General features: G+C 56.4%; 1 protein-coding gene across 1 annotated transcript; it reads right to left on the reverse strand.

Annotated features, from left to right (window-relative positions):
• Positions 1-329: 329 nt before the first annotated feature.
• DRG2 (developmentally regulated GTP binding protein 2) lies at positions 330-21,105 on the reverse strand. Its single transcript, XM_025920375.2, has 13 exons — positions 20,926-21,105; positions 17,081-17,241; positions 12,429-12,518; positions 11,719-11,779; positions 9,692-9,782; positions 8,962-9,034; positions 8,781-8,871; positions 7,825-7,922; positions 7,339-7,415; positions 5,563-5,651; positions 4,708-4,766; positions 1,457-1,510; positions 330-1,099 (listed from the first exon to the last, which is right to left on the reverse strand). The coding sequence occupies exons 1-13, from the start codon at positions 20,987-20,989 to the stop codon at positions 1,013-1,015; spliced, it is 1,095 nt and encodes a 364-aa protein (XP_025776160.1). The 5' UTR covers positions 20,990-21,105; the 3' UTR covers positions 330-1,012.
• Between the last annotated feature and the right edge of the window lie 424 nt (positions 21,106-21,529).

Raw genomic sequence — 21,529 nt, forward strand, 5'->3', positions numbered from 1 at the left:
GACCTCTGCCTTCCGAGGCAACGGGTCTTCTACCCAGCCACCTTGCTCTCCCCTGTGAGTGCTCAAGGACCTTCTGGGGATGCAGCTTACCTTGGCAGCCAGGCCCGGCCTCAGGAGGTGCCACACGGACAGCCCACAGCCCCCGGCCAACCTTCTAGGGCAGAGACCGCCCTGGAAGACCCCACATTTTCCTATGCACCCCGGACTTGGGCCTGCTCTTCCCCAAACCAGGCACCACCCCCCTCTGGTCATCACGCTCGTTGCTGGCCCTGACCCAGCCTGGCCACAGACTTCACCAGACCAACAGAACTGTCCTCAGTCTGAACAGGAATTGTTTTCACTCTTTATTCCGGAAAGGAGCGCGGAGACCAGGGGCTTAGAGAAAAAAATACAGAAACCAAAAGCCAAAGCCTCTGCTCCAGGTGTCCCTGCAGGCTCTGGGTCCTGGGGTCCGTGCTGGGCAGGGGCTGCCCTCGGAGGGCAATACTTAGGACTCCTCAGGCTGAGGAAGGCATGAGCTGGGGCTTACAGCCACCATGAAGCAGCCTGGGGTGGGGCCGAGGGTCTGTCCTGGGAGGCGCCCTCCCCAGGTGCCAGCAGGCTCTAAAGGGCCAAGGTGCAACAACAGTAACTACGGCTTCCAGGGACCCGGGCAGGGTCGGCTCCTAGCCCCAGCACCAAGCAAGCCATCGAGGTCAGGCCCCGGCTGTGGGGCAGCGGGCAACTTGCTCCTCCCGTGCCTGAAGGGGGCCAGGGGGAGGGTTCCAAACACAAGGGGCCAGTCTCATGGGAAATGCCACCAGACCAGCCCAGGTCCCCCAACCATGTCCCTTTGCCCCAACACTCTTCATCATCTGCCTACAGAAGAAACCTCTGGAGACAGCAGAGACTTGAGAGACCCCTTCCTGGGGTGTATGTATCTGTATTTTTCCTGTTTGGGCTTTGGTGCGCCCTGCTGGGGCCGACTCCCCAGGGAGGCAGGGCGGGCAGGCAGGGCGCCCAGCAAGAGGCACTACTTCTTGACAATCTGGATGACATCTTCGTGCTCCATGGTGTGGGTCAGGCCCACCCGCTGCGGGCTGTACTTGGTGCTGGTGCCCTAGGTGGGGAACAAGGCAGAGGGGCCCTGTCAGCCTCTGCACTCAGCAAGGCCAAGGCTGATAGCTATTACGGGAGGAAGGTGGGTGGGTGTACACGTTACGGGATAGATGAATGCCAGAGGCTGAAGTGGGGGCCCCATCACTGGCAACACCCCCCCCCCTCCAGACAGGAAGATGTCCCCAGTGGACTGACCATCCCCGGATCCCAAGATGGGAGAGGCCCAAGTCCAGTACAGGTCAGCACGCACACGCTGTAAACTGGGACACCACACGGAGTGGCGTGAACGCCTTGCTTCTGCCTTACCCGGAGGCTATGCTGGGCATGACCCCGGCCCTCCTCCTTCCCAGAGACTCACCCACACCAGCGCGTACTTGAACTGGCTGGCAAGTGACCGGTGGATGCGGTGGCACTGGGGGACGGGAGAGGGTAACAGTGAGATAAGTACCAAGCCCACCGAGCCTAGCCACACACCCAAGCCCAAGGCCTCCGCCAAGTAGCAATCCCCAAGGCAGGTGCTCACACAGCACTGGCCTCGTGAACACCACAGGCTCAATCCACAGGCGGTCTCGTGCATGGCTGCAGGCTCTTCTGATACTCCCACTTCCAGGTTGGCCCAAAGGCCATGGAGCTCACTAGAAACGTTCTCGAAGCCATCAGAAGAAGGTCTGGACCTGGCTGTCGGCAGGCTTCCGCTGGCCTTGCCTGAATGCCAACCCTGACAGATGCTCCTTCAGATGGGTGACGGTAGTTTTCAGGTCACCCCACCTCAGCCTGGAGTCACCATGCCTGGCCATTGTCCCCTGTGACCTGGAGCTTCCCACCCATGACATCATCCGCCTCCACCTCAGGAATCCCAGAGCTCTTAAAGGAAGCTGGAAGGAGGGGAACTTGCAAGGGCGGCCAGCTCTTTCCCAGAGGCTGGGGGCCCTGGGTTGCACAGGGGAGGGGGGCTGGGGAGACAGCTTCTGTGGGGACGCTGAGCCTGTAAGAACATTTCCTGAGCACATATGGGCAGCCGACCTGACGGGGCCTCCTCTAGGTGGCCGTGGTGGCCAGGACACTGCTGCCAGTAATGAGCACAGAGACCCACACAAGTGGTTCCAACGCTATTTTCTAGAGCAGAGAATGAAATCCGCTGGCCCAGGGGTCGTCTCTGGGTTTTATGTCTTCCTCAGCTTGACCCACAACAATGGAGCAGGGCCGCACCCCCGCAAGGACTCCCCTGGGACCCTGACAGCTTTGGGAGCACGGAGCGGGTGCTCCTGCCCTCGAGGCAGACAGGGCGTGCGCCCTCCAGCCTGCCACAGGCCCCACCGCACCCTAGTGTCTGTGACACTAGGAGCCATTTACCACGGGGCTCGGAGAAGTTTCTCTGCACTCGCATCTCTAGCAATGGGGGACAATGGCAGGTCACGGACGGCCGTCTTTTCTACTATGGGAAAGAACGTGTCGTTCGACGACAGGAAGACCACTGCTGCTCAGTGCCCACTGTACCCCCCCCTCTTGAGAGCCCTGCAAGGTCCTCTCTGCCTTGGGGGCTTACGGCCCATGACCCTTTTGGAAGCGAGGCCTTTGTCAGCTCTCACTGAATCCGTACCGGGGCCTAGGCTGGGTGCATCGCAAAGGCCCTGGGGGTGGGGATTCAGTTACCCCCAGATGAGGAAACTGAGGCACAGGGAGGCTGACACAGGATGGGGGAGAACCAGAATATGACCCTCGGTCTGCCTGGCTCCACTGTCTACCTGGGTCCCTGCTGCCAGCATCCAGGCAGGCCTGTACTATACTCTGTGGCATCTGGGACAGTTGGGTGTCCCAGGAGGGAAACACCTGTGGGGAGGGTGAGCAGGGAGGAGGCCAGTCCAGGCTCCGGAGCAAGGCCCCCAGAGCCCCTCCCCTACCCCACTGGACCCTTGTCACCTCCTACCCCCGTGCAGCTGATGACAAACACCCAGCATTCCCCACACTCACCCCTGCCTCTGGGCCTTTGTACCTGTTAGTCCCACCGCCTGGAAAACCCTCTCCTACTGCTATCTCCCGCTTTTCTTCCCGGGAGTGGCTGAAGTCCTACATCCTCTTGGGCAAGCAGCCAGGGCCTGAGAGGGTTGAGGAAAGTACCCACAGAAGGTGCAGGGTAACTCCACAGAGGGCCAGCACATGGAGGCACCCGTATCGACAGCTGCCGGGTCCCCAAGAGACACCGCAGCAGTCACAGGTTCCCCAAGAGACACCTCAGCAGTCACAGCTTCCGAAATAGGCCTGCAGCGGCAGGGACGCCCCCCCCCACCCACCCCCACCCCCCCCCCCCATCATGAGGAGTGATCTGAGGGATGCGGCTCCTGCCGGGCGTGCTAGCGTTCAAGGCCGAGCCCTGCCCTTTTGTATCAGGAACCTCCAGCTGGCAGAGGCCTCGGGCTGGGCTTGCTGACTGAATGCACGCATGAGCCCAGACGGCAGGCTGGCCCACCACCTGTCCACAGTACACATCCTGAGAAGAAATGAGCTAGATGGAAAATAAACCCCCAAAAAACCTAAGAAGTTGCCTGTGTCGACCTGGAGTATTGTTCCAGGCGCTTGAGCCATCATTTGCTCCCGCAGGGCCCAATACACCTCTGAAAAAGATGGTGCAGGGTCACATTGAAGGGACAGGTGACAGCTGTGCTTGCAACAAAACTCTAGACACAGAAATGCACCCTCCTCTCCCTGAGCCCACAGGCTCAGCCCAGAGCCCCTCTGCCTCAGGACCTTTGCATACCTTGCACCCCTGCCTAGGAGGGCTTCCACCACCCCTAAACCTTCACTGTCAGGTCCTACTTGGTCTACAGGCCCCCATGAGGACACCTCCCCCCAAGACCACCTGGCCTCTCTGTGTAGACTCAGGGTCACTCCCCGTTCCCTTACTTTGTTCCACTCCCCGTTATGTGTGACTGCTTAGCTCTGGGATTGGGTATTTGGCATCTTTGACCCTGATGGACCCTGTTCTGGCAGGAACCGGGGCTGCTTTATCGTTGGTGCTCGATAAATGTGTGTTGAGTGTAAAAAGCAATCACAGCCATCCTGGGCTGGGGGGCAGGATGTGGGAGCAGGGAGAGCTGCTGGGGGCTGACTGAGGGACAGGAAGCCAGGAGGGGCCGAGGGCATGGAGGCAGTAGCTCTGAGCCGTAGGCACCGGGGAAACACAATGTGGAGTGACAGCACAGAAACGCCCCAGGGCAGTGGCTCTACCCGACTAACACCTGCACAGCTGTGGCTCTGAGCCTGCAACACCCAGACGTGACAGGACAGCGACGACCACCGCTTCCTGGACACCTTCCAAGTGCCAGGCGGCACGCTGACTATTCACACGCTGGACCTCCTTCAACCCCGCCCTCTAACTACCACTGGGGTAGAAAGTGCCAGCCCTGCCGGCGGGAGAGGCCCGGCGGCTTCATACGCGGCAAGGAAGGGGGGCCGGGATGCAACCCCAGGTCTAACTCCAGAGCCCGCGCTGGGCCACTCTGCTATTGAGCCGGCGGCATCTAAGAGTCAACGGGAGAACCTCAGCAAAACCCCGCAGGAGGGACAGAGAGCTCCCTGACCCCACTGTCCCAAGAGGTCTCGGCAACTCACCACGTGCTCCACAGAGGCCCCTTTCCGGAGGATGATGGCATCTGTGAAGTCCGGCCTCTCTGCAAAGGTAGAGGGAGGCAACCACAGTTACGGCCCCAAGCTGCTCTGTGCCCTTCCATTAGGGGACAGAGGCCCTTCCAGCCCCCAGCCTTGGCTCAACCTTCCCCTCACTATTTGGCACACTTGCCCTACAGGTCCTCTTGCAGGGTTCTACAACCTTGACTTTAACATAGAAAATAAAAATAAACCCACATCCAGGAGGGCCGGCAACCCGGTCAGCCATGAGAATAAGTCCAGCCACGTGAAGCATCTGGATGGAACTGGTAAGACATGGCAGCCAGCTGCCAGGGACCGGTCAGAGCTGCTACATCTCCTCCCTTGCCGACAAGGTCAAGGCTGATGCAAAGTGCCAGAACTCAACTGCAGGGTCACAGGGTGTGTGAGGTGTGCAACCAGGGCGGGGAGGGGGGGGGGGGACAGAATGAAGGTTCCTGTGTATTCACTGGCCTGACCCAGGGGGCGTGCTCCTGCTCGAGGAGGCTGGGAGGGGGGTTACTGCTGTAGCCAGTGGGGAACCACAGGACAGCCTCTATCCCACTGCCCCTCCCTGCCTCAGCTCCCAAGGAATTCATCAAGACCAGCAGTCCCAGGAAGTGGTCCTCTGTACTGTAAAGGCTCAGCCGAGGTCTCTAGCAGCCTGGGGTAGAGGGCGGTGACAATTCCGAGATGGGAGAAAAGCTGAGATCTGTACGGGACAGGCTGAGCCAGGGGCACAGGGTCCGCACGCAGAGCGTGGCCGCCCTATGGGAGGGTGAGGCTCAGCCTGTTTCCTGGGCCACACGCCGTCTAACTCACGTCCTCTCTTCTTGGTGTAGATGCAGGTCAGGGCCAAGTACTCCCAAAGCATCTCAAGCAAGTAGTCCAGATTCAGCTTCATGCCGCAGCTGCCAGGAAGGAAAGCAGCCGGTCAGAGTAGCCCCATGGGCTCTGTTCTCGACAGTGAGAACTGCTTTCTCACTGTTGCAGGGGACAGCCTCCATCCGGCTGGCCCGGGGAGAGAGGCCGGCGTGGCCCATCTGGGACCCGTGGGGAACTGAGCCTGTAGTTCTGATGGCGGCTCGACACTTCAGCTGCCAGCACCTCCGGCCACCACCACGGTCACGCCCAGCAGAGCTCAGCGGTCTCTCCTGGGGGTCCCGGTGGCATCTGTGGAGGGCACGTGGCATCTCTGAGGGACACAGAGCGCCAGGAGGTGGGGCTTCCCTCCTGACACCTGCTGGAAGGAGAATGCCGAGCACAGCTCAGCCCAGGGGGGGGGTTTGTTGACGGGTGGCTCCTGGCTTGATCGTTTGTAGAGGCATGAGCCTGAGCAGGCACCCTGACCTCCACTGACATGCTGTTGGCATAGCAAATGAAGGTGTGTGAGGAGGTGACCTCATGCCCTGAGAACCGGCACATCCTTGGGCAGCCCCTGAAGGCAGCCTGGGATATAGCGGCAGGAGAGGAACTGAGGCGGTCTTTCAGGAGGGATGCCAGCGCTCTCCTGCTCTTGGCGGTAGCTGGCAACGCCTGGGAGGGGGTCCGGGACCCTCACCCATCATTTGCACCAGTCACCCCGCCCCCTTGGCCGCTCAGCATCTGGTTCCCCGTAAGCCCTGCCTCAGTGTGAAGCTACAGAATGCCTTGTGATAGCCGGGAAGCCAGAGAGCGGAGCACACAGGTCGGGCTGCTCCCAAGAAGGAACTTGCAAGGACACTGAAAAATGAACTACAGGGGTGTCTGGGTGGCTCAGTCGGTTGAGCGTCCGACTTCGGCTCACATCATGATCTCGGGGTTCGTGAGTTCGAGCCCCGCGTGGGGCTCCGTGCTGACAGCTAGGAGCCTGGAGCCTGCTTCGGATTGTGTCTCCCTCTCTCTGCCCCTTCCCCGCTCACGCTCTGTCTCTGTCTCACAAAAATGAATAAACGTTAAAAAAAAAAAAAATGAACTACAGTCCCCAGGACCCACGGCTCCAAGGAGGGCAAGGATGCCCCCCACCCCCCACCCGAGGACTTAACTTCCCTCTTCCCTCTGCCATGCAGTGGTAGCCGCATCTTCTGGAGGATTAAGAGCAGCTGGCTCACAGCCTAGGGATCTCTTAAAAAAATTTTTTTTTTAATGTTTGTTTATTTTTGGGAGACAGAGAGCACAAGCAGGGGAGAGACAGAGAGAGAGGAAGACGCAGAATCTGAGGCAGGCTCCAGGCTCCGAGCTGCCAGCACAGAGCCCGATGCAGGGCTTGAATCACGAACTGTGAGATCATGACCTGAGCTGAAGTCGGACGCTTAACCGACTGAGCCACCCAGGCGCCCCTTGGGATTTCTGAGGTCTGTGGTTAACTACTAAGCTACGAAGCCTGTTAACAATTCTTATCCATTTACCTTGGTGGATGAAATCCTTCTGTTATCTTCACCAGAGCCCATCCCACATCATCCACTCTGCCCAGGCCGATCCAGGGTAGGACCAGGCCAAGGTCAAAGCCGTTACTAAGATGGTCTACTCTGGCCTGGGTGCGTGTGGGGGCTCTGCCTGGCCAACGTGGTGGGGTGGCCTGACGGGCTCACACACACAAGAAGGTGTTGGGACCCTCACCTGATGACCACACTGTTGGGCTTCCGGGCCAGGCGGTCCACTTCTTCCATGGAGATCTGGTCAATTTTGTTATAAACCTGGGATTGAGAAGATGGAGGTGGGTGTCGGGGAAGGAAAAGAATACAGTAGCGCAGGAACCGGGTCCCCAAATGCCACGGCCCTGCCCACAGTGCCTCCCTCCGCGTGCCGGAACACAACAGGGGCAGGGGCCGATGCCAGCGTCCTCCCTCCCCTGCTGCCTCAAGGGTGGGGAAACGGTGCAGGGTCCTGGGACCGCTGTCCCTCCCCAGAAGGGAAGGCTGGGATAGAACCCGGTGTCAAGCTAGGGAGGTCTGCAAAACTCATGCAGCCGCCAGGGAAGAGGGGCAGGGGGGTGAAGGCAGCACCATGCTCTTCTTGCCCCTCGGGGAAGCTTGTCTCCCATCTGGGTCACCCCGGGGCCAGCTCCGCTCCCACATGTGCGCCCTAGGGCCCAGTGCCACTTACATACAAGCAGGGCATGTACACCCGGTTGCCCACGATCACATCGATGAACTCATCCGGGGAGCAGTCTTCTCGGAAGAGCACCTCTGCGTTGAAGATCTCTGAGGGGCTCGGATTAAGGGCCACCTGAGCACCAGCAGCCACCAGCGCCCCCGCAGGAGAGGGGCCCAGATAGCCAGTTAGGAAACACAGTGCCGAAAGGGACCTCGGAGGTCATCTGCTTTGGAGGTTTTACAAGCTTTTGAAGTTTGGGGACTGCCCTCGTTGTTTTTCAAAAGGAGCCACGATACATAAAGTTTCAATCAGTGGTTTCAATCTTCTCCATTAGGCAAGAAGAAAAGTGGACTTGCCAGAATCCCCAAAGCACCTCAGTGGAACCCCAGGCTTCGGTGCCAGGAGCACTGTCTGCAAGCATTGGTCTAACCCAGCTTCCCTCATGCAAAGCTCTCCTCTGGAGGCTTGCATACCTGCAGTGACAGGGGCCTCATCACCCTGCACACAGCCTGTCCCAAGGTGACTTCTTCACATGCTGAGCTGCTCTGCCTCTGGGGCCCTGCCCTGTCCTCCAGCACCCCCGACAAGCAGCCAGGCCCCTGGTTCTTCCTGAGGCTTCCCCAGGCCAGGAACCCCCAGTCCTCGGGCGCTGTTTCCCTCACCATCTCATCTTCCTTCCAGATGTGACTGGCTTCCAGTGCCTAGTACTTGCCAGGGAGTTAGGAAGCCACTGCTGAGTTCACGGCTCTGGCCCAGCCAGCCTGCAGCTTGGTGAGCATGGAGGCAGGGGGGGACAGGAAGTGTCCCATGTCACTACCGCTTTCCTGGCAGTCGCTTGGATGGAGCCGGGGTGGCTTGGGGTGGTCTGTGATCATCCTGGGCCGCAAGGCCTCCCTCCTGTCTCGGGCGGCCCCTCCCCTGCGCTGAGGGCTCTGGGCCCTCCCTTGCTGCTTTTGGGAGGATACTGTACTCATGCAGAATCAGCTGCACCAGCTTCTCCGAGCACTGGGTCAGTGTGACTGTGGAGTTAAAGGAGATGCCACCACCTTTCTTGGGCTGGAGGAGAAAGGAGAGCGGCTCACAAAGGGGCAGCTGCGATCATCCCAAACCCGCCCGTGCCTGGCCTCCTGGGGAGGGGGGCCTCACCTTGAAGTAGATGTTGGGCTTGTGCTTGTTGAGGCGGATACCCACTGATTCCAGTTCCTTTTCCAGCAGAGACCTGGGAAGAACCCCCACGAGCCTTCGCAGGTGTCCAGAGGCAGGCCAAATGGCTTCCCTGTTACACAGGAAGCCCCTGCCCTTCCAGAGGGAGGCCGATGCCCTCCTACCCACCACTGGGAACCCAGAACGTTCCTTCTCAACAACCCAAAGCCGCTGAGGAGCCTCTGGACCTTCTGCCCAGTTCGAGGGAGACTGGCTGGGCCTGCGACTGGCACGCAGAGGCAGGCCTGCTGTGCCCCTTAGCCAGCAGGTCAGGGCATGAATAAGGCTTCTGTTGTTTGGGCCTGGGCTCCCACTGGGTTCTGGGCAGCAACTGAGGCACCTTGGCCTCTGCAGGCAGGAGCCAGAGCCAGCATGGGGCTCACGGGTGACACAGGCTTCAGTCGGTGCAGCGTACCACAGTCCCCAGCCTCCAGACATCTCCGTGCCAGATGTAAGCCACTCAGAGAGGACGCTCCAGGCTGACTGCACGGGTTTAGCCTGTGGACAGTCCTGCTGCTGCTCCCACGTGTGAGAGGCCCAAGCACCCCGTGGATCACCCATCATGATCAGGGACACAGCAGCTGGAGCCACAGTGTCCTACCAGCATGCCCAGGGATCCTCACCGCCCCCCAGACATGTTAGCCTGCCCCACCCCCCACACTCCCCTGCAGACCTCTGCACTTCTCCCTTAGTGGCATCCAGCATCATGATGACGACGTCAGCCGTGCGTGCCACAGCAATCACCTGCCGGCCACGACCTTTCCCTGGACAGGTGGAAGGGACACGGTTACACAGTGACATAGGCACAACCCGTGTGACCCCCCACCCAGGCCACGGAGCCCCAGACTCCTGTCCTCTACAGACCCATCATGGTCTCTGCCATATGCCAGCCCCTGGCTGTGATTTCCTTGCCATTTTTCACTAATCCGTGTGCTGTTTTACTCACGAAGACTTGTTTTAGAAGGTAATCTGACATCACCACCTCAGGAGAAGTAACATTCTCCTCCTGTCCCTACCCTGCAATAGGCCACACGCTAAGCGCTTCGTGAACATTTCCTCACAACCACCCTATATAGTCAGTGTCATCAAGCCCATTTTATAGATGAGAAAACTGAGGCTTGGTTTGGAGCTCATCACTTGCCCAAGATTACAAAGCTAGTGTGCTATCAGGATTTGAACATGTCTGCCCTTTCTGGAAATGGGGCGATATAACCCACCCCCAATCCAAGGGCTGCAGAAAGGATCACATGAGACACCACAGGAAGAGGAACTTTAGGAACTGCCACACAAAGGTCAGACCATGTGGTTATTGCACCACCAGAGAAGTCAAGCGCCTTGCCAAGGTCACAGCACTAGGATCCAGGTAGTGTAGATTTCAACCATGATCTGCCTCCCTCTTTGGAGAATGGGGGGCTGTGTCCAGTGATCTTCACAAGCCAGGGGTCTCCTGTCACTACCAAACGTACTTCCCCCACAGTGGCCAGACCACACCAGGCCCCATGATGCTGCCTGGGACAGCAGGTTCCTGGGGGACCATCACCATTTCCACCAGCCCAATTCAAGTAGGCAGGACTCTGCCCTGATGGGGGCAGTGGGGTACGGAAACGTGCAGAGGAGATGGCAACTGGACCCGTGGGGAGAGGTCCCGCTGCCCAGCCTGGACAGGGTTACTAAACCGGAGAGGTGGGCACCAACCCTGGCCCTGCCACTTGATGGGTGAAGAGCCGTTTAGGGCAGACCCTTTACCTGTCTGTCCCTGCGGTTCCTCCTGGCTATGAAAGGGAAATAATGACACTTCCTAAGTCACAGGACTATGTGAGGATTAAGTGAGCTAATGGTCAGCGCAGAGCCCGGCACTTAGCCAGTGCTGGATAACCATCAGCTGGTTACCGTGTCCGCAATGCTGCAGGAAGCCACCAGAAGCCACAGGCATGTTCCTATCTCAGAAAACAAAGACAAGGGGTGCCTGGGTGGCTCAGTCAGTTGAGTGTCCGGCTCTCAGTTTCGGCTCAGGTCATGATCTCACAATTTCATGGGTTCAAGCCCCATATCGGTCTCTGTGCTGACAGCGCGGAGCCTGCTTGGGATTCTCTGTCTCTCCCTCTCTCTCTGCCCTTCCCCCAGTCACACTGTCTCTGTCTCTCTCAAAATAAATAAATAAACTTAAAAACTTAATAAGTAAAAAAACTTAAAAAAATATTTAAAAAAGCTTAAAAAAATAAACTTAAAAAAAGTTAGTAAATAAACTTAATACATAAACTTAAAAATAAACGTAAAAAAAAAAAAAAACCTTTTCTTAAAAAAAAAAACAAAAAACAAAGACAAAACAAAGGACAGGGCCCCAGGACTAGGAGCACGGCCTGAGCTAGCCAGCTGCTAAGGGGCCAGTCCTTGCAGGGGTCTGTCCAGGGACACACCATGGAAGTGGGAACTCAAACCTGCCAGGTAAGCTACACGACCTTGTACAGGTCCCTTCACCTTGCCGGGCCTCAGTCTCCTCGGCTTTAATACGGGGCCTGCCAGGACCGTATGAGGCCAGAGTCCCTGAAGCACAGGGCATTGAACCCACCCCTACCCGTTGAGCCCTGCAGCCATGTCCAATTTTAACGGTGAGGCCAGTACAGCAAATCCCTACAGAAGAGGACGGGCTGGGGTGCAGAGACCCACCCTGTTTCCCACCCGCCTGTTCCCACTCCCTACCTTGTGCTGCACCTTCAATGATCCCAGGAAGGTCCAGGAGCTGGATATTGGCTCCTTTGTACTAGGATGCAGAGGAGAAGGTAAGGTGAAGAGGGGTGACCGTGGGAAGGGCTTGCCTGAACCCAGGACCCCCACTCTGGCCTGCAGCTCAGGGGTCTGGGAATCCCAGGGCTCAGCCTCGGGGGCCAGGTCCAAGCCTGCTCAGCCTGGCACAGCTCCAGCTCCAGATCCTGCAAGCTGAGGAGCCCCCAGGCACAGACTCTGGAGTTTTTGTAATCCTACCCACCCATCACTGATGGTAACAGCACCTTACAAAAATATCACTTCACCGCGGAGGCTCTGGGCCATAGGACCCCAGCTACCCGAGGCGTTGAAGCTTCACAGAAAACAGAGGGATACAGCCAACCACCACCAAGTGACCCAAGCCGGGGTGGCGCGGGCCAGTGGAGCACAAAGGGGCACCAGCAAGAGCGGCCAGGTGCTGGCCGGACTCCCGGAACCAGTCAGGGTTCCAGGCAGGCATCTCTGGGGTCCCAGCAGCCAGAAATCCTCAGAGGTACCACTGCTTGAGAGCAAAGAAGCTCCGTTCAGAAACCCCCTCCGCCCCCCGCCCCCCCCAGGGACACCTCCACTCATGACTTACAAATATATAATCGCAAACCCAAGCATGTACCCTTTCCCCTTCTGGAATCCAGCACACCTCGACTTACTTCAATGACTCCAGGGATACATGTCAGGGTTGTGAATTCGTAGGACGCAGCTTCGCTGGCTGTGGAGGTCATTAGACTCAAGAAGGTAGACTAGGAGGAAAAAGAGGTCATTGCAGTGAGGAGTCTTGTCCCAGCCTCCTTCGAGAATCCCCACAGGCCAGGAGCCTGCCGGATGCAGGCATCACAGAGACTCCCTCCTCCGCCTCAGGGTGGGGACCTGGGTAGCTAGAAAGAAAACAACAGCTGGAAAGGTCGCCTCTGGCTCTGCCCAGGGCAGGTAGGGCACCAGAAGGACACTCCATTCCTCGGAGGCGTCAAGGCCCATCTCAGGTGGACACAGGGACCTGGTTTCTAAGTGGGATCCCCAACTAAATCAGGGGCCCCTCTCTAGCTCCACCAAACCCTCCAGCCTTTCCTGGGCCCCAGAGAACTTCAAGCAGGCAACAGCCTGTGGCACTCAAAGTGGCTGCTCACCCAGGGAGGGGTGAGATACGCAAGGAGGCAGATGAGGTCTGAGACAGAGCCAGACTGCAGGAGAGGGGGCTGCCAGGCAGGAAGGGTCTTGATGGGAACATTTATGCCACGGTTCACTGTGGGACCAGAGCCATGGCCTGGTGGGGAGTTAGAAATGTGGCTCCCCTGGGCAAGAAACTTCATGCTCTGAGCTTCAGAGTCCTCACGCATAGGCTGGCCATCTGCTCGCTCCCTACCGCATGGGGCCACGTGGGGTTAAAGATGATGAGGCACCCGAGGCGCCAAGCCCCGAGCATGGCGAGACCACGGCGATGGATGCAGTGGCCCAGAGGGCTAGCAAAGCAGTGGGCAGAGCCAGAAGGGGAAGAAAGCCAGCCCTGGCCTCCTGCCCCCATCCTAGTCGCAGGACACCTGGAATAAAAAGTCTGAGACGCAGTTGTGACGGGGCCGCCTGGACCATGCCCCTCGCTGGCAACCGGAATGGCTGGGGGCACATCTCACTCACATATCTTCAGACCTTGAAGGAAACACTGCCCTCGGATCCAGAAACTCTCCACCCTGGGGACCTCTTAGAAACTCGAGGAAAGATAAAAACCCGGTGGGGTAGACAGGTACGGACAGGTGGGGCAGCCCGAGAGCAACGGCTGCCGAGACACTGAGTGATGGCGGCTGGACGCTAACGGAAGGCTCTCTGGCCTCTGCAGTGGGGAGGCTGGGCCCTCCCATGGCTGGAGAGCCCAGATCCCCAACAGGACGGTGGCATCTGGCCACAGGGCAGACCCTCAAGGGCATAGCCCTTGGTAAACAAGGTGGCTTCTCCCAGCCTGGGCTTCTCATCTGGAAAAGAAGTCCTCGGCAGGTTGGAAAGTAAACTCAAAATAAAAGGTGAAAACGGATAGAGTCCATGATAAACACCTGAAGAATTAAAGCCTGAAAATACTTACCTGTCACTCTGTGGGACAGCTATGACCCAACATCTTACTGGTCATGTATAGGCAACACATAAGCATTTGTCCCACCTTTCCAGGAACTTTTTCAGGCTAACCAGACAGCAACACTGATGAGAGAAAGTGCTACTCTCTTGAGGAACATCAGCTAATTAGTGAGGAAGGAAGAAGAGAACTAGAAAGTCGACATCTGCAACCACTAACAAAACTCACAGGCAAGGACAATTCACTGGTGTCAAGGACACCAAGGGGATGTCAACGGGGCCTGACTTCTGCACACTACTGTAGGCACACCTTGCAGGGCACTTTGCAGTCCCCTGGGGGGGGGGGGATGGGGAGGCTAACGCAACTATGCGGAGGGGAAACAGGGTATCCCTCCCCTTAACCCAGTGGTTCTGGAAATGCAACCAGCTATCAGAGGCTTTCCGGCATGGTGCAAAACGAGGTCTACCCCGTCTCCTATGTGGAACCAGGCCCCAAGTCCCAGGTGTCTACCTGACTTCCGGCTCACAGGAAGAACAATGAACAGACGAAAAGGTTAAGGGACACCACAAGGAAGCAAGCAGACAACTGCAGAGCACGGGCTTTCTGTAGGACCACTGTCCGGTCTCTTGAGAGCTAGGGTCTTGACAAAAGGGACTGTTCTAGATTAAAGCAGATGGAGGAATAATACATACAGGGGCCCCATGTGGTCCTAGAACAGACCTCCGTTTGGACGGATCAGCCGCAGGGGTCATTTTGGGGCGAGTGTTGAAATCAGGATATGGTCCAGGCATTAGATGGTTACTATGTTACTGTTAATCTTGTCTAGTGTGATAGATAGTTTGTGGCTCAGCAGGAAACTATCCTTATCCTTTAGAGATAAAGCTTAAATACTGGGGTCAAAGATCACAAAGCATGAGGTCTGTAACCTAGTCTCAAATGGTTCAGTCAAAACAACAAAAGCCCACTCGCACACGCACACAAATACACACAAACACAAGGAGATGGAGCAATATGGCAAACTGGTGGACCCAGATGGCGGGGACACTGCATTTGTTCTTTCATCTCTCCTGCAAGTTTGGAAATTTCTATTACACAAAATTGGGAAAAACGAGAAAGAGACAAAAAGACAGGGATCTGGAAACCACACCAGGACTGAAGACTGTGCGGGTGGCCAGGTGGCAGAGGGCACGGCTGGGGACAGTCCCACCTCTCCAGAGGGGCTCCTGCAGCGCCGGCTCCTCCTGAGGGGCTGAGGCGGGAGGCCCCTGCGCTGCTCGGCGTCCAGTTGAGGAGTCATAAGCACCATCGCTACAGGTTTCTGAGCGCTGGCCAGGTAGCCGCACGCCAAACAGGTGCTCGGGTTTGGCACGAGGCTTGAAAGGGGCAGGCTGGATGGACGCCAAGCGGCCTGGGGGGAGGGGGGTCACAGTGGCTCCCTTCCAGGGCATTCATCACCCTCGGCTACAGCAACCTTCCCATCCTCATCCTACCTGCACGGATGATAACGAAAACGACGTTGTTTCCCGAGCCCGCACAGATGGAGGGCAGGGGGCAGTGCACCCAACTGGGTACTGATAATAAGGTCCAACTGGGGTAAGAGCGTTCCCAAAGGTTAAGAAGCACCTGCCTGTCATAGGGAAGGAACCCTTCTGCAGAACTGGAGGCAGAGATTGGGCCAGCTCACAGCCCAGCGCTGATGCAGCATCACGTGTAGGGGTACGTGAGCAGACACTAGAGACATTCCTACTGTCCCCACATGGCGTTGGCTACAGCTCCTTTGGGGGGTAAATGGCAGTGTGCCGACGGCCATTTCTAAAACCCACATCCTAGAGCTGCTGTGCTCACTTGGCCAAATGCGTCCTCCACAAATACCGGCTCCAGTTCACAAAGATCCACGCACAAGGACAGTGACTACAGCACCGTGTGGGCAAACAAAAGCCTGGGGGTGACCTAGCTACCATGGCAGAGGAGGGAAGGAGCAGACTATTGATGACACTATGACCACAGTGAGGGATTCTAGGCAGCTGTTAAGAGAGGAGGTAACTCCGGGGCGCCTGGGTGGCTCAGTTGCTTAAGCGTCCAACTTTGGCCACTCAGGTCGTGATCTCATGGTTCGCGAGTTCAAGCCCCGCCTCAGGCTCTGTGCTGACAGCTCAGAACCTGGAGCCTGCTTCGGATTCCGTGTCTCCCTCTCTCTCTGCCCCTGCCCTGCTCACACTCTGTCTCTGTCTCTCAAAAAGGGAATAAACGTTAAAAATATATATATATTAAAAAAAAAAGAGAGAGGAGGTAACTCTAATGTATTAATGAGACGGATACCCACGGGGGAGTGAAAATGCCAGGGCCCAATGTAGCCATAATCCCATTTTCAGAGAGAGTGTGTGTGTGTTGTGTGTAGACAGAGCGCAAGATCAATTCCCACCTCCTGTGATACACACACCCATCATATAGGCCAAGGGGAAAACAAAACCAAACCCGTACAAAGCATAGCGCTCAGCCTGTAGTTAGCACTCGGGAAGCGAGAGCTGTTACCAACTTCCCCTGATGCTATTCCACCAGCGTCTGTCCAAGCCACCTGGTCATTGTTCCCTTGGCCTATATCTGAGCTGGGGTCCCTGCTTCCGACCTATTATCTGCGCAACAGCCAGAACGATTCTGCTACAAAGTGAGTTAACACCCAGATCTTGGTTTCTAAACAGCATTCTCAGAAGAAGAAAAGGAACCAGGGCTCCCAGGAAATAACGGCCGATTCTAGGGCTGGGGCAGGGAACATACATGATGAGCCTGAAGTATCTCAGTGGTACCAGAAGGTAAGGAAGTGGTTCAGAGCAGCGTTCCTGAACTCCCTGACATAAACTCCACCCCTGCCCTGCATATTCCTCCACAACAGTCCTCACCAGTCTTCCACTGTTTGCTTACTGTCTTTTCTCCCCTAAGAAGGGGAGCTCCGTGTGGGCAGGGACAGAACTATCTTGTTCCCTATCGTATTACCAGTGCCTCACAGAGCCTGGCACAGGGTGTGCACTCAATAAACGTTTGTGCATGATGGATGGGTCAGAGACTGAGCGGAGACAGGAAACAATGGTCACCAGGCAGGATGATAAAGGGGTGGGACCTGATCCTGGGGGAGGCTGGGTCTTCTTGGTCCCTGGAGCAAATTCAGAAAGGCAGCGCGAGGAGGCGCAGGCAGTCGTGTTCGGAAGACAGGCTGCTTCCTCCCCAAGGCCCACGCTGACCATCACTGACCTTACCCACAGAGGGAAATCCAATCAGCGCCACACGGGCGTCACCCGACTTCATGACATCGAAACCCTCTCCTTTGGATGAGGCCGATTTGGACGGTTCCAGCAGCTGGGCCCGATACTTGGCGAGTTTTGCTTTCAGCAGGCCCAGATGATACTCAGTGGCTGAAGGACGGAAAGCAAGACAGAAGGTAAGTATCCAGGGTATCCAAGCCCCGTGGGTCAGGTGCAACCCCACATACAACCAAACGCTGGCTGGAAACATCAGAACCGGATGGCAATCGTCGAGGAGATCAGCAAAGAAAACACTCCTTGTCTCAAAATGCCGCCTTAGCCTCTCACTTCATTTAGGATACAAGCCAGTGTCCTTATTAAGACCGCATGACCCCATGTCAGCACCAGGGGACAGCACCACCCCCTGGGGTGTGCCGGAGGATGTTTTCTGTGGTCAGTGTGATGGTGAGGTCCCCATCGCCATTTACCAGACAGGGGCCAGGGACGCCAGTGGCCCTACAAAGTGTGAGTCAGTCTGGCACAGCCAAGAATTGTCCCGTGTCCCATAGGATTTTTTTCACAGTCCTAAGACATCTGTGGAGGGAAAACCTGGGTTAGGAGCACCAGGGCCTAGAGCCTCTCTTTCACAAAAAGAAACCCCCAGGACATTTTCTTACAGTGTTAATAAACACTGAAATTTCCAGGAATGCGACTGCTGTGTACGTCAAGGAAAGAGTCTAGCATGTTGTTTCAAACTTTACCCAGAGGTGCTCACCATCTTGGGATCCCAGGCTGCTCACAGTGATGCCTCTTGCAGGGTACCTGAGTCACCAACATAACACACTGCACTGGTGTAGATCGTGACTAAGCCCACATACCCGGTGATTCTGCCCAGAGGTGCAAATATCTCACTTCATTTAACGTCGCTGTACCTTGGCTGTGCCCCAACATTTAAATATTGAAATAAACGCTATTTTAATTATAAATTACTTTCCTTTCGCTCTGCCTTTGTATTAGGATTAGAGCACGATACTGATTTTTCTCAAATTCGGTGTGTACAAAAGTTGCACAGTGATGGGGAGTGGTATTTCACGACAGTAAAGGTGTTACAAAATCTTCACTAGCAAAGTGGGCTGTGGCTTAGTAACCTGGTCCCTCACTACTGCTCCAACATCTCCTTCCACTCTCTTTTACTATATTCCAGCCACAGTGGCTTTCTTTTTGCTTCTTCAGGACATGCTGACACCCTTCGTGCCTCAGGATCTTTGCATTTGCTATCCCTTCCATTTCAACCTTGTCTTCACGGGGCCGGCTCCTTCTCGACATCTGAGGCTCAGTTCGGATGTCACCTCTTCAAAGAGGCCTCCCCTACTCAGCCGGAAGGGGCGGTGGGCAGTGTCCCGCAAAGGTAAGTAACCTGTGCTAGAATCCCACCCTATCATTCCTGGCCATTTAACTTTGGGAAAGTTCCTTAATCTTCTTGTCTATCAGTTTCTCAATTTGCAAAGCGGGGACGTTATCAGTAGTAACCACTCCACTGGATTTCTGTAAGGCTTAAAGCACTAAGAATAATGCCTAGCACCATTAAGCACCCAGGAAAAATCGGTTAGTATCATGATCCACAGTAACCCCTGCCCTTCCTCAGGCCCCTGCTCTGCTTCATGACCCTGGGTATGGCCTTCATGGCTCTTACCACCATTTGAAACTATCTTGTTTCTTTACTTCCCTCACTCAAGTGGGGCAGGATCCCCAGTCTCCCGTGGCGCAGGGCAGGCACTCAGGAAACGCCTAACAAGTGAATGAGTGAATGGATGGCAGGGAGAAGTGGTCAAGAATGGGTTTGGCAACCGTCAGGTTCATCTGGACCTTCCTGTCACCCTAGGTCGTTGAGATTCTAAGCACCTCTTGAAGGGAAGGACTAAGTCTTAATCCTTAAATCACCTTTCCATCCCCTTTTCTACCGCTGACAAAATGGCAGCACGCCTAGCCTCCCTGCTACTTTCCTTGATCCTGTGGAGTATCATCCACAGGGCAGCTGGTGGGAGCTTTTAAAACAGCAATCAGACCATGTCTGTCCCCTGTTTAACACCCTCCACTAGCTCCCGCTGCCCTGAGAACACAATTCAGACTCTTTCCCATGACCTACGGGGCCCTACATGACTGGCCCTTTCCTTTCCCATCACTGCACTCCAGCCCCAGACCTTCAGATCCTCGAACAAGCCAAGTCCGTTCCTGCCTCAGAGATGTTCGTTCCTCTGCTGGGAACAGTCTTGCCCCAGATCTTCGCATGGCTGGTACCTTCTCATTTTGGCCTCAACTCAAAATGTCCCCGCCTCATGGAGGTTTTCTCTGATCATTCACCTTAGCAGGCCCAGCCCCCACCTCCACCCTTGCTGTGTCACCCTGGTCTGCCTTCACAGCATGTATTTTTTGGATGAAACAATCTTATTTATTTGGTTGTTAGTTTACAGACTATCCACTGGAAGGTCAGCTCCAAGAGGGCAAGGATGTGCCTGCTGTGCTGATGGCCTTAGCCAGAGTGCCTAGCACACGGTAAGGGCTCTGCTAAGATTTACATCATGAGGGGCACCTGGGTGGCTCAGTTGTTAAGCGTCTGACTCTTGATTTCAGCTCAGGTCATGATCTCAATGTTTGTGAGTTCGAGCCCCTCGTTGGAGTCTATGCTGACAGCGCAGAGCCTGCTTAGAAATCTCTCTCTCCCGCTCTCTCTGCCCCTACCCTGCTCATGCTCTCTGTCTCAAATAAACTTAAAAAAAAAAGACTTACATAATGAATGAATGAAAGATGCCCCCAATTTCTCAGCCTCCAGAACTAAATGGAGCCAAGGAAGGACAGATACTGAGATTAGCCATCTAATATCCCCTGCTTCCTGCTCCTGCAACCCCAAAGCAGGACTGGCTAGGCACTGGGCTTCACTCGCCCTGGCCAGTCGTATCCCCCATTACTCCAGATCCTCCTTCTGTTCTAGAATGTTTTAGACCTAGAAGTCCCATGAACACACCACGCTCACCAGGACTCCCATGCTTTTGCCTCCACAGTGCCCCTCACCTGCAGTATCCTCCCCTTAAGCAGCTCAAGCCCCACCTCCTCCTGGAAGCCTTCTTGGGTGTTATCATTTGTTTCTCCCCACTGCTCTTCTCCTGTGAGCTCTTCCAGCCCTTACAATCTGAAGCCTAGATTTGATCCTTCATTATGTGCTACCTCTGTCGGGGGTTTACTCTAAATACTGAGTGCTTCCCATGTGCCTAGTACTTTGCACATGCTATCTAGTTTAACCTAGTTGTGGGCTAAGATGAGACAGGGACAAATGACGACATTGATGCGCAAAGAGGTTAAGTGAGTTTCCAAGCTTTCACGGCAGGTACTGGTGGCGCTGGAGTTCAAATCCAGGTCCGCCAGACTCGAGTCTTGATGGCCTCTGTTCCCGAGGTGCTGGGTGAAGCTGTAAAAGGGGTCCTCCTGGACTTGCCAGCACAAAGCGGGGCGAGCGCCAACTCCCCCAGGCCCGACCACCGGGAGACCCGGGTTTGAACCCAGACCATGCATGCCTCTCTGGGTCAGATGCTGGCTGCGCGCTGGGATTTCTCTACTCGGTCACCTGGTCTGGCACCAAGCAGATCTCACAGGGATCGTTTGCACTTAGACCAGCGCGTTGGGACCCGGATCCTGCCTGGTCCTGCCTGCCTCGGCGCGCTGGGAGACGAGGTCACGTCTCTGGCACTTTTCTGCGGCCTTCGAGCCCGCTTCAGCTCTATCGCTGGAGTTGTTCCCCCATTTTACGGACAGGAAAACTGAGGCGGGCAGAAAGGAAGGCCCCGCCAGGCCGGCCCTCACCCTTGTTCTTCTGCGTCCGAGCGATCTCCTTCTCGATCTCGGAGATCTTCTCCAGGATCCCCATGGTGGCGGCTGAACCGGGCGCACCGACAGAGACGGCAGCGGCACCGGGAATTCCGCCCTCTCGGCGGCGGCCGAACTGCGTGCGCCCGGAAGCGCACGGAGAACAGCGTCCTCGTGCGCCCGGCGCTCCGGGATTCAGAGTCCGTGCGGCCACGTCGAGCGGAGTGCTAGACACAATTGGTTCCGCCCGCTGGGCCGGCGGGGCTGGCCTCCCCACCGTCGCCAACTAAGAACCGGGGCGGGGCCAGGATGGGCTGGGGCGGGGCCGGGGCGGGGCCAGGCCGGGGCGGGGCGGGGCCATTTTGTACTGGGCCAGGCGCGAGCTGGGCGGGATGCGAGCTTAGGAGACAAAGAGGGAATGTTGGGTGAGGAACCCCGAACTTTGGGTTCCAAGCGCACCCGGCTCTGCTGGTGTCAGGAATCGCTGAGGTGAAAGCTTGATGGCTCTTGTTTTGTGTAGAGGTTGAAAGCGGGTACCCCTTACCACGTTAACGAAATGTTCCAACTTAGCCTTAACCACCTGCCATCAGATGCCTCCTGA

This window comes from Puma concolor, chromosome E1, assembly GCF_028749965.1.
Source record: "Puma concolor isolate L17-30 chromosome E1, mPumCon1.1.hap2, whole genome shotgun sequence".
Lineage (NCBI taxonomy): Eukaryota > Metazoa > Chordata > Mammalia > Carnivora > Felidae > Puma > Puma concolor.